At 40.8% G+C, this 12106-nt stretch overlaps 1 protein-coding gene across 1 annotated transcript in view; it reads right to left on the bottom strand.

The window, feature by feature from the left end:
- LOC112144316 (HERV-H LTR-associating protein 1) overlaps positions 1-10013 on the bottom strand; it is a 15207-nt gene extending 5194 nt beyond the window's left edge. The window contains exons 1-11 of the mRNA XM_024268807.2: positions 8969-10013; positions 8584-8640; positions 6370-6450; positions 5539-5622; positions 5099-5182; positions 4938-5021; positions 4806-4862; positions 4146-4226; positions 1873-1905; positions 1716-1790; positions 358-840 (exon numbers count right to left, since the gene is read on the bottom strand). Of these exons, the coding sequence (XP_024124575.1) occupies positions 358-840; positions 1716-1790; positions 1873-1905; positions 4146-4226; positions 4806-4862; positions 4938-5021; positions 5099-5182; positions 5539-5622; positions 6370-6450; positions 8584-8640; positions 8969-9059 (1210 nt within the window). The 5' untranslated portion in view covers positions 9060-10013. The remainder of the gene's footprint in view (positions 1-357; positions 841-1715; positions 1791-1872; positions 1906-4145; positions 4227-4805; positions 4863-4937; positions 5022-5098; positions 5183-5538; positions 5623-6369; positions 6451-8583; positions 8641-8968) is intronic.
- Positions 10014-12106: the final 2093 nt, after the last annotated feature.

The following is a 12106-nucleotide window of genomic DNA, read 5'->3' as shown; positions in this document are numbered from 1 at the left end:
TATATATATATATATATATATATTTAGGAATATTCATGAGAATCTGGGTTCACCAACAGAACTATTTTCCTCTGAATGGATCAACATGATGGTTCTGGAGAGTTTAGAAGAATTTGGACTTCAGGCTCTGATTAAGAATCTAAAATGAGCAAAATTTAAGATGACTTTTGGGCTTGAAAACTGCGACTTTATCTGGCAACGTTGTTCAGGTCTTCTCTAACACCTCAGGCTGCAACACAGAGAAAAATGATGACATCCAGACTAAGCATAGAACAAAAACAACATCAGATTCTGTGACATCAGTTCAGATGATTTCCAGCTTGGACTGAAGATCCTGCAGGATTCTGCTTGATTTACCTGCTTCCTCTGTTTGCACCAGTGTGTTGGGTGCTGTCGCTCTCCTGCCAGTGCTCCTCCTGGAGGCAGAGGAAGAGGCTGTGGGCTGGATGGGTGGGAATCTGGTTGCAGCAGCAGCAGAGGTTTGTGGAGCCGCTGTCCTCGTTGCTGCTGCTGTCAGCAGAGAGGGACCGGAAGCTGCTGTGTGTGCTTCTGAGGGGAGCTGGGAGGAGGCTGCAGATGTAGGTCCTGGTACTGGGGCAGTGGAAGAGGAGGAGGAAGAGTGTGTTCTCAGAGGAGTCGAGTCTGATGTTGATGTCGCCGTCGTTGTTCTAGGAGGTGAAGCTGAAGTCTCCGTCCCCCCTGATGGCGTGCTGAACCTTTGAGTCGTCCGTGGCGTCACCTGTCTTCCAGCTGTTGGAGTTTGAGGCACGAAGGTGGTGGGAGGTCGTCCTGCTGTGACCTCATTTAGTGCCACTTTTTGCTCCAGAGTTACAGTTGAAGCTGAACATCAACATGAAGAAACACCAAAACATGAACTTTTCTTGTTTAGAAACATAAAATGATAGACAAATTACTTTTGACCATCACACAAATTTCATAAAACCTGAATTTTATGGAGATTGTTAGAGGGGCGGAGCTTTAACATTTTTTATGGGGGACAGGAGGGAAGCAGAATTCTTTGGAAGAGTGACAAAACACCAGAGCGGAAGGTTGTCACAAATAAAAAGGTTAAAAAAAATACATGTTTCTAACAGTCTTATTTTTTTTTAAATTCTTTAAAAATCTTACTTTTGTTACTTTTGCAATGTGTAAAAAAGCCTTTGTTGATGATTTCTTCAACTTCGACAATAATGACACTATAATGACTAAAATAAGGAACACCAAGTTATAAACTTAGTTACACTCAAATGCTATTTCGTATGTAACATGCATCACTTTAAAAAGCTACCATACAACAGAAATGTGACTAAAGCGATACAAAAATGTTTAAATCAACATGTTAGGTTACCAAATGATGTTAAAGAATATATTTTTTTTTCCTTTTTTTTTAAGCCAAGCAAACTTTTCGAGCAGTGGAACAGAAGCCAAAAGAAAATAAAACAAAATATAGTAGATAAACTGTTAAAACATAATTGAAAAAGCTAGGATTTTAGGAAAAAATTCAAAATCTAGGTAAAAAAAAAGTTGAAAACTTGTGCAGACCCTTTCAAAGTAAAGGATAAACCAGATTTTTGTCAACCATCTGACTCTTTCCAAAATCAGGAAGATGTTTTAAAGTCAGAACTCTGTTCCTAAAACTAAACACAGCTTTATTATAGTTAATAGTAATGATAGAAAACAGTAACTTGGTGGTTTTCAAAGTGTTACAGACTCACCGTCCCTGCTGATCAGCGTGGAGCTCATCCCAGATGGAGCCGCGTGACTCAGATTGATGGACTGCTGGTTCCATTCTGAGGTAAAAACATATGTAGATCAAGTTTGAAGGACAGAAACGGCTCTTTGATGAGCGACTTTTTCTTAGGACACACTCACCAGCAGGAAGCTCCAAGGAGGACATGTTGGCTACTGAGAAATGACACACAAAAAAACTAATTTGAAAGCAGAAAAGACTGGAAATGTCTCACTTTTTCCCTCCAAACCAAATTTATCTCCAAATTTCACAATAAAATACTCTTTTCAAACAGAGTGATTGCACACATTGTTTAAATCTCCAGATTACTGAAGGCAGGAAGCATCTGAATTACAAAAGATTCATTTTTTCTGAGAGACTGGAAAGTGCCCCAATGGGGGACTCCGTCGTCCTCCTGGGGGACTTCAATGCCCGCATGGGCAATGACAGTGGCACATGGAGGGGCATGATTGGCAGGAATGGCCTCCCAGACCTGAACCCGAACAGTGTTTTGTTGTTGGACTTCTGTGAACGTCATAGTTTGTCCATAACAAACACCATGTTCGATCACAAAGGTGTCCATCAATTGACCTGGCATCAGGTCACCATAGGCAGGAGATCAATGATTGACATTGTAGTCGTTTCAGGCGATCTCTGGCCGTGTGTTCTGGACACTCGGGTAAAGAGAGGGGCAGTGCTGTCCACTGATCACTACCTGTTGGTGAGTTGCATTAGCTGGCGGGGGAGGAGGTCAGAAAGACTTGGCAGACTTAAACGTACTGTGAGGGTCTGATGGGAACATCTGGCTGAACCCTCTGTCAGGGAGGTCTTTTCTCCCACATCCAGGAAAACTTCAAGCAGGTACTGAAGAAGGTTGGTGAGTGGACCATGTTCTCCACCTCTATTGTCTCTGCTGCTTTCTGGAGCTGTGGTTGCACGGTCTCTAGTGAAGAAGGAATCCTATCAGGTGGGCTGGCTTGTGGGACTCCAGAGGCAGCTGACAGGTACCGGCGGTCTAAGCAAGCTGCGGCCCAGGCTGTTTTGAAGGCAAAAACTTGGTCCTGGGAGGAGTTTGGTGAGGATGTGGAGAGGATTATCAGTTGGCGTCAAAGAGATTCTCGTAAACCATCTGGCGCCTCAGGAGGGGAAAGCAGGGGGGGATGGTTCACCTTTTCAAGAAGGGGGACCGGAGGGTGTGTTCCAACTACCGGGGAATCACACTCCTCAGCCTCCCTGGGAAAGTCTATGCCAGGGTACTGGAGAGGAGAGTCCGTCCGATAGTCGAACCTCAGATACAAGAACAACAGTGCGGTTTCCGTCCTGGTTGTGGAACAGTGGACCAGCTTTACGCCCTCTTCAGAGTGCTGGAGGCTTTGTGGGAGTTCACTCATCCAGTCCATATGTGTTTCGTGGATTTGGAGAAGGCGTTCGACCGCGTTCCCCGTGGTGTCCTGAGGAGGGTGCTCTGGGAGTATGGGGTCCGGGGAGCCTTACTGAGGGATGTCCGGTCTCTGTATGACCGGAGCAGGAGCTTGGTTCGCATGGCCGGCAGTAAGTCAGACCTGTTTCCGGTGCATGTTGGACTCCGGCAGGGCTGCCCTTTATCACCGGTTCTGTTCATAGTCTTTATAGACAGAATTTCTAGGCGCAGCCAGGGGCCGGAGGGGATCTGGTTTGGGGACCACAGGATTTCCTCTCTGCTCTTTGCAGATGATGTTGTTCTGTTGGCTCCATCGAACCGGGATCTCCAGCATGTATTGGAGCGGTTTGCAGCCGAGTGTGAAGCGGCTGGGATGAGAGTCAGCACCGCTAAGTCTGAGGCCAAGGTTCTGGACCGGAGAAAGGTAGTTTGTCCTCTCTCGGTGGGTGGAGTGCTCCTGCCTCAGGTGGAGGAGTTTAAATATCTTGAGTGAGGGAAAATCGGAAAGTGAGATTGACAGTGGGATTAGAGCGGTGTCCGCCATTTTGCGGTTGCTGTACCGGTCCGTGGTGGTGAAAAGAGAGCTGAGCCAGAAAGCAAAGCTCATTCTCCTGGAGAGAGCTCGGAGTAGAGCCGCTTCTCCTCCGCATCGAGAGAAGCCAGTTGAGGTGGCTCGGGCATCTGATCCGGATGCCTCCTGGACGCCTCCCTAAAGAGGTGTTCCGGGTATGTCCCACTGGGCGAAGGCCCCGAGGAAGACCCAGGACACGCTGGAGAGACTACATCTCTCGACTGGCCTGTGAACGCCTCGGGGTCCCCCCAGAGGAGCTGGAGGAAGAGGATGGGGAGAGGGAAGTCTGGGCATCTTTGCTTAGACTGCTGCCCCCACGACCCAGTCCCGGATGAGCGGAAGAAGATGAATGGATGGCAATAATCTGTAGTGAAACAGCTGTAGCAGCTGAATGCTGCCCCCTGTTGGCCGTGCAGCTCCTTCACCTGTGTGTGGACTTTCAACAATAGTCTGGTTGAAGAGGGGAGTGATGGAGCCGTCTCTCCACAGATCAGGAATGTCTCTGCCTGAAGAAAAAGACAAACACCAGATTAAAAAATAACATTCAAAGGTTGCGTTTTCAGATTTGTTTAGAAACATCTAAGAGGAAATTTATGGTAAGAAAACAGACTCACCCCGATTTGTGCATGTGTAAATCTTGATTTGTAACTGATACAATACATTTGTGCATAAGTACAAAAATTACTAAATTCAATATAATACAATTTACTCAAATTACAAGAACTTAAAACTAATTATATGCACAAATCTTCAAAAATTACACACAAATCGACTCTTTTCACATCTCCAACATTGTGTAAGTAATGTGTTTAAATGCTGCTAGAATGCTGGGTCAAAGGTTTTTTTATATCAGCTTCTGTCTCTTTAGAGACAAAAAATTTTTTTTACATGGTGCATTGAGACAGAAATTATGCCTTTATTTGCTTTTTGTTTTGGTATTTGTTGATGTTTCTCAAGTCATATCCTCATTGCAATTTTAGTCACCGATATTGCACGGCGCAAATTTTCCTCATACAGTGTGAACTTTCTTTCTTGTGAGTTTCCTTTCATTTGATTGGTTATAATGAGGTGAGGTCTCTACGTACCCGTCTTCCCCGCCATCACACAGATGAAGATGCAGTCCGAGTCGTTCCTCTGACTTACTGAGTCACAGAAGCAGAAACACGCAATGTCAACTCCAGGAACCAAACCTCAAACAGATTTTTTGAATCCCTCACCTGACAAAAAGGAGGAAGACTTGAAGAGTTCTTGCAGGTGACTGGTGGAGTTCCCCATCACATCCAAAAGTACAGCGGTGAAGTCTGATGAGAGAAGAAGAGAGCATTTCTTAAAGGTGTACTTTGATGTCTCCTGTGTGCTGAGCAGCAAACGGTCCGACCTGTTAGATCGCTGGTCTGGTTAGTGACACAGTAGCAGAACCTCCTCCTGAACACGCCGCTGTCCACGCCTCTGAGGCTGGAGACTGGAAGGACATCCACGGAGCAGAGAGATGCAGACATGGAACGTTTTAATGTCTTAGAGTGAAAAAACAGTCAAAAGTTTTCAGTATTTAGAGGGAGAATTAAAGGATTTTCATCAGTCAAACAAATGAAATATTTGTGGAACTAAAGAAAGTAAATCAGTAGTGACTGGAACCACCAGATGGCAGCCAAGTCAAAAGAATGAGCTGTGGTAAACAGCAGCAGCTACAACTAGGTTTACTGTATGCAGGTGTGGGGGTGTGTGTGCATGTGTGTGCCTTTGAGTGTGTGAAGGTTTTGTACGTGTGCAACTACGTGTGCACGCGTGTGAGTGAGTTCATGAAAAAGTGTGACGTACTGTTGTAGACCAGCAGGGTGAGTTTGTGTAGAGCCAGAGAGCTGTAGGACGTGACGCTGAGCAGAGAGAAGAGCTGCTGGGATCCTGCATGAAACCAGTCATGGAACCACATCGACACACGTGTGGAACATGCAGAACAGATCATATGATCATCAAGAAGTGCTGATGAGTCACACAAATCTGTCATTTAACAGAAGCAAAGAAAAAACCTGCACATCAACATTCCTCTGCCTCTAATTTTTTTAATGAAATTAAATGCAAAAAGAAAATCTACTGATTAAAAAAAAAAAAGATAAATTCAATTTTAATTCTTCTTAAATTTAAAATAAGGCGACATTGTTTAAAAAGTTTACTTAATGTTTTTCTTCCTAAACAGGAAATCCATCATCAAAGAGGATCAGTTTTATGTTTATGATTTAAAATCCCTGCTAGTTGTGTTTCTTCTGTACCACTGCAAAGAACTGTGGGACATAATTTCTCTCTTTTTACCCAAGATGCTTCAGTGCATCTTTGAACAGAGGCTTTAAACAGTCGTCTTGATGAGTCTGACGGTCAGACTCGGTCCAGAAGCTTAAAGCTGCAACAGAACAGCAGTTGTGTTTTGTTGGTGTGTAACTGCTGAACTTAGCTACACAAAAACACGGAGAAACACAAAATATCTGAACTTTCTCCACAGTTTCCTGTTTGGAGGAACTGTCCTGAAACGTTGATCCCGTCCCTGGACTTGAGACACGGCCCTCTAGAACCGGTCTCTGTGGATCAGTGAATTAAGTCCTCGCTAGTATCAACCCCCCCGACAGAGCAGAGTTGATTTGTGCAACAAAGACGCACCTGTCTGGCTTGAATTTATTAAAGTATTGACGAGGGAGGTGAGGTCGATGGCGGCCGGATCGATCTGCACCGCCGGCGTATCTGAGGAGCGAAGGGACAGAGAGTTTAGTCAGAGTTTAATCTGTGATGCTGCATCAGCAGGATGGGCCTGGATAATTACTGGAGGAACTAACGGGACCAGTAAAGGGGCAATTACCCAGCAGAGTTGCACCCTGGGGTGTTGGTCATGTGACCAACTCAAGGTCAGAACAGTAAGTCCTTCAGCTGAGCTATGATTGAACCAATTCCAGACATTCCTGTACCTTCACTCTAACATTGTAAGTAAAAAATGAGCTAGCTTTAGCGCTGAGCTTCCAGTGCTCAAATATACATAACAATAGCGCTTTTATAGCTTTAAAAAGGTCATGCTACAACATAAAGTCATTACTTACATTTAAATGTGAACTTCTGCAGTTCAGAGCGCACGCACGTAAAGAAAAGCGCTTTTTTCAGATTTAAAAAAGAAAAAATTCTTGACGCACTTGAACTAAAAATTCCGTCTTCAAATGGAGGTAAAGGGAAAAGGGAAGAATTTAGACTTTTAACTCTTAATAGTGTGAAGGAAATGTGACGTCACAGATTTACCAAGTAAAAACCTAATAAATACAAACATTTTACAAAGACTATTTATGAATCCACTGTATTCTGAAAAGGAAAACTTGGATAGTTTACAAGAAATAGACTTAGATCATTTTTCTTCTTTACATTAAAAATCATTCAAATGTAGTGCATTGTGGTCAATATTTGCCAATCTAGTGAGAATCAATGTGCACTAGTTTTTCGTAGAGACTTCTGGGAAATTTTTTGGGGACTGGATGTTTGGAATTGTAGATTCAGATACCTGGAAAAAATTGAAAACGCACTAAAAGGCAAGAAATAGTGAAGACATTTAAACACAACCACAGATTCTCTCGCGTTCACGTTTGATTGGCAAGAATGGTTGTTATACACTGTAAAAGTAAAACATTAGTTCAGTTAACAAAGGCGTTATAATTTTTGACAATGATAATTATTTTTTAGTAAAAATACATTTTTACGTCGAGTAAACCATCAACTCAAAATTTTATTTTTGGTGAAAACTTATCATTTTAAATTTAACAAATTACAGAACTTTTTAAAAAACACGATCAATATAAATAAAGTTTAGCATAAATTAAGAAAAGGGTTTATACAAATATGCACCTTGCGTGTCAGAAGATCAATAACTCCCTGTTGTGATACTGAAATCTGTCTGACACAAGAAGCTCTCAGCGCTTATCTGTTTGCTAAGCTGTTGGACAGGACAAGTTAAATAAAAATAGTATTAAAAAACAAAAACAAAAAAAAAAACATAATCAATATAAATAAAGTTTAGCATGAAATATAAACCCCTGTTGGGAGAGTAAAATCTGCCCAAAACTAGAGGCTCTCAGCCCGTATCTGTTTGCTCAGCTGTTGGACAGCATGAATTTAAAGAAAAAAAAATATAAAAATAAATAGTAGATTACAGAACTTTTATTAATTTATCCAATATTTTACTTTTTCAGTGTGGAAACAATTTCTGGAAGCGAAAAAATGGTGACTGAATTAACATAATTTAGTTGGAGCCAGAAGTTGGTAATTTGCAATGTGTGACATCACGCTCACTCAGTCCAGTTCTCATATACAGTCATCGGTCCCACCCAACTGGTCAAAACTAGGCTGGTTTTGATGAGGGGAGTAAACTTCCCTCTCGACCTGCTTCAGGCTTCAGTTTTTGTTGTTCCAAATTCTTTGCGTGATTTCAGATTCTCCGATCAGTGCTTCCATGACTGAAGCCGTAAGCCCCTCCCACCAACGAACATGGAATTTAACCTTTAAAAATGCCATAGAGTGCATCAAAATCGGTGTATTCTTTCATTAAAAAACATTTCACTGTTAAATATCTCTGCTAACATTCTCCATCAAAAAAAGAAACTTGAAAAATGTAAAATATTAACAGATTTGGTAAAAATAAGCTCAATATTGTATTTCAGAAAAGCATAATTATAAATAATAAACAAATTCGACAATTTTGAGAAAATCTGGATTTTAGTTTCAACACATTTTTATTCTTACTGAAACAAATACATTTGCTTTGATAAATTTCAAGATTAAAAGACACATTAATAACCATGGCAATGCAACAAAAAGAGTCGAAAAGTAATTCATAAATACCTGAGGGATCAGGAAAGTCTCTTTTGTGTCGGTCTGCTTCATGCTCCAGTCTAAACGCTGCAGGAAAACAGCACAAAATACACTTTTAAAAGACCAATTCTACATTTATGCTTTCATTATTCTTCCTCTTGAGTCTTAACCACTCTGTGATGGTCTGGTAACCTGTCTGGGATAGGCCCCAGCAACCCTATGAGACTGTACAGTTAAGTGGGTTTGGATGGATGGGTGGAGTCTAAACCAGTCTGTTTAGTGGTATCAAAATCTACCGTAAACAACACAATTTATTGAAACTGTTTCTAACATCTGATGAGGCAGAAACATCACAACAACTAAAAAAATAACATACAAAAATGATAGTTTCAAGTCCTAAATGTGAAGAATTCACCTCGACTGAGGAGAAAAAGAAGGGAAACTGCAGAAAGCGTGGTCAGAAGAGCGAGGCGTGAATGATGCTTGGACCTCCAGGAGCCGGCCATACTGGTGGTTACCCTGGCAACACAGCAGCATCAGAACGATCACCAGCCAGAGGTCATTCGAGGCTTATTTCAATCGGAATTTCAAATAAAAAAAAAATGCAGCTGTGGAGAATAGGATGATAAAGAAAGAAGCTGCATCAAGTCCTTAAATAAATCAGAGAAAAACACCTGTTGAATGTGAGTTTAGGAGGACAAACACTTTCAATACCTATAAAAGTAAACTTAATAAACTCAAACTATCAAAGAAATTAATATTTTTGAATTAATGCTTCAGAAACTGTTGCTCCTCCATTATATTACTATAAACAACAACAATAAAAGCATTTTAAAATCAAACATCTGATTTTAATTTATTAAATATTAAACTTCAATGTGACAAAACATGATTCCACTTTCCCTTCATCCACACAGACACATTTGCTTTATCTTTAAAGTCTAATGTTGGATTTTTGCTTGTTCTTTAAGCTGATAATGTTTTTTATCAGTAATTCTCAAACAACAACCATGAAGAAGCAAAATACCAAATGGATTCTGGAGCATTTTCCCCATAAACCCCCAGTTAGAGCTCACCCGCAGGCGGATTCCTCCTGCAATGGCTGCAGCCCCTCTGAACTCCCCCAGCATTGAGCCCCACCCCGGTGCTCAGCAGGAAACATGCTGGTTTTGATCAGCCGAGGTGGCAGCGGGCTGCCGGCTTGATGACGTCGGCGCTTAGAAAAGGAAACAAAGGTAGAGTGAAATCAAAGAGAAGGGAGAGCATCATCATCCTCCACACTCCACTCCAAGAAATGTCAGACTTTAGGACAGAATCTGCCCCCTTGTGGGTGTACAGCGCTGCCCCACAGAGGCTAAAGGCTGAAACTACTACTCAGTGCAGATGGACAACTTCTTTCTGTACTGAAAGCTTATAAAAGTTTACAAAAATCTTATTCCGAACTCCAACTGTGAGATAGACGGGAGCATAAAACCCACTACTGCTGCTTTAACATGTTAATAAAGTTTTATTTTGATGAAAAATATAATTACACCAAAAAGATAACTTATTCAGATTAATTCAAGTTTGGAGAGTTATGTGAAAAAATAAGACTCCTTTGAAGTAAAGTAGAATTTACAGGAACATTGAGGTATGGGGTCCAGACTTATGAAAAAGAAAAGTTATGTAACAAAACTGAAAACTAGCAAAAGTACTAAAAGCAGCACAGTGAAAGGACTGCTGGCTGCAAACTTTAAGAACAGAAACGTTTGTACCCTGAAGCCACGATAGAGATACAGTCGCGTAAAATAAAAATTTGGAGGATAATCTCTGGAACTAGAGACAAAGTGCTCATGATTCCTGTGCACGTTTGCACTTTTGTTATTTCCTCTGCTTTAGCTTTTCCTGTCCATCAGAGCTGAAGGCCTTTTGTGCTGGACAGATGTTTCTCGGGGGTACATTTATATAAACTCCTGGTGTATTTAAGGCTAAACTGAATCCCTTTCAAGAAAGGGCTGAGGGGGTTATAATATGGGAACATATGAGAGGGGGAACAAATGAATCAACACCCTTTTTAAGAAGTTTTTTTTCTCTAAAAATTGAAGTTAAAAAAAATTCTGATTAGTTACTATCAATTTTTTTTCTTTTTTAAATTCTGAAAAAAAAAATTCTGGTTACTAACTGGTGCACACCAGATACTATGTTTTATTACTTTCATTTATGGAAAAAAAAGAGTGGCAGTAGTTGATTAAAAATGTGCCTTTTTGTTGTGGGCAGCATCATTTGTGGGAAGTAGCCCCGCCCCCCCTTCCCGTCACCAATAACTGAGCTATCTGGGATTACAGAATATTCTGTAGAGCTTTACAAAATAAATAAATCTGATCTCCCGACATCATTTGTGTCTTCCATGCATTGTAAATTATATTATTTACAGTCAATACTTCCATGTAGTGATGAGCCAAAAAAATGACAGTAGCTCCTCCCACCTGCGACTGGTTTAGGAACACATTTTTGGACAAGTGTTGATGCACGAATCGTGTTCAGTGTGAAAGCAGAATTATGTCAGGCTTGGCAGAATTTTTTTCAGGAACTATGACTAATACTCGAAAGCGAATATACTTTGTTTTGTATTTAATGTACATTTTTTTGGCTCCTGTGACTCATTCTCTGGAAAATCCGGTCCATATAAGTGGATGAATCAGAACAGATTGGAGCAGGGGCTTGTGGCCCGCCCAGTGTATTTTCTATGTCTGTTTCTAGCAACATTTTTTTAAAAATCTATTCCTGATTCAAAATGTTTGAATAAAGAAATACTCAAATTCAATTTTACTCCTAATTGTCTACAAGAACATGTTAAAACCTGTAAACAATTATAATATTGTCTCAGAGGAAGTTTCATATTTCTAGATTTTAGGGTGTGTTGGCAATCATTTCTTGTCTCTGACCTTTTTAGTCCAGTGATGCGATGTGGGGCCTTCAGGTCAACAGTGAAGGATGCAGAACATCTGGGTTGTTAACCTGAAGTGACTTACTTAGTGTAGCTGTGGAATTAAAGCCAAGGACATTGTTGCATGTAAGGCCACAACAGAGGAACTTAAAAATGACAGGATTAATAAATCTACAGTGAAGCTCGAGGCAGTCTGGATTAGTCCATGGGGTTTTCTTCAGTGCTGCTGAATTTGCTGACTTCTCTTTAATTCTTTCGTTTTAACTCCATCTTTGTAATGTGCAAATCATTTACTTTTATCCACTTTTTAAAATTAAGTACTGATTTATTTTTTTGCTTAAAAATCGGTGCATATATTCACTATCAGAGTTATGCCTCCTATTCAATAAAGTTTCTGGAACATTTTCTAATGAATTAGTTGGTTAAACTCGGTTAAGCTATCAGGTTTCTTCAAGGTAGTATTGATGTGATTGAAGTGGTTTTGCTTGTTGAACTCACCAAATCTGTGGAGAGTTGTCTTTTCAATTTGTGTTCATTCTTTTTCCCAGGATGTTGTTGTTCCGTTGGTCTTTTATAGCGTCGGTCCAATTCAACAAAATTGGACTGATAAAAAAAAAATTGTCAGAA

The sequence above is a fragment of the Oryzias melastigma genome, linkage group LG17, assembly GCF_002922805.2.
Source record: "Oryzias melastigma strain HK-1 linkage group LG17, ASM292280v2, whole genome shotgun sequence".
In the NCBI taxonomy this organism is placed as follows: domain Eukaryota; kingdom Metazoa; phylum Chordata; class Actinopteri; order Beloniformes; family Adrianichthyidae; genus Oryzias; species Oryzias melastigma.
Note: the sequence above shows the minus strand (reverse complement) of the source record. Positions and strands in the feature narration are given on the sequence as shown.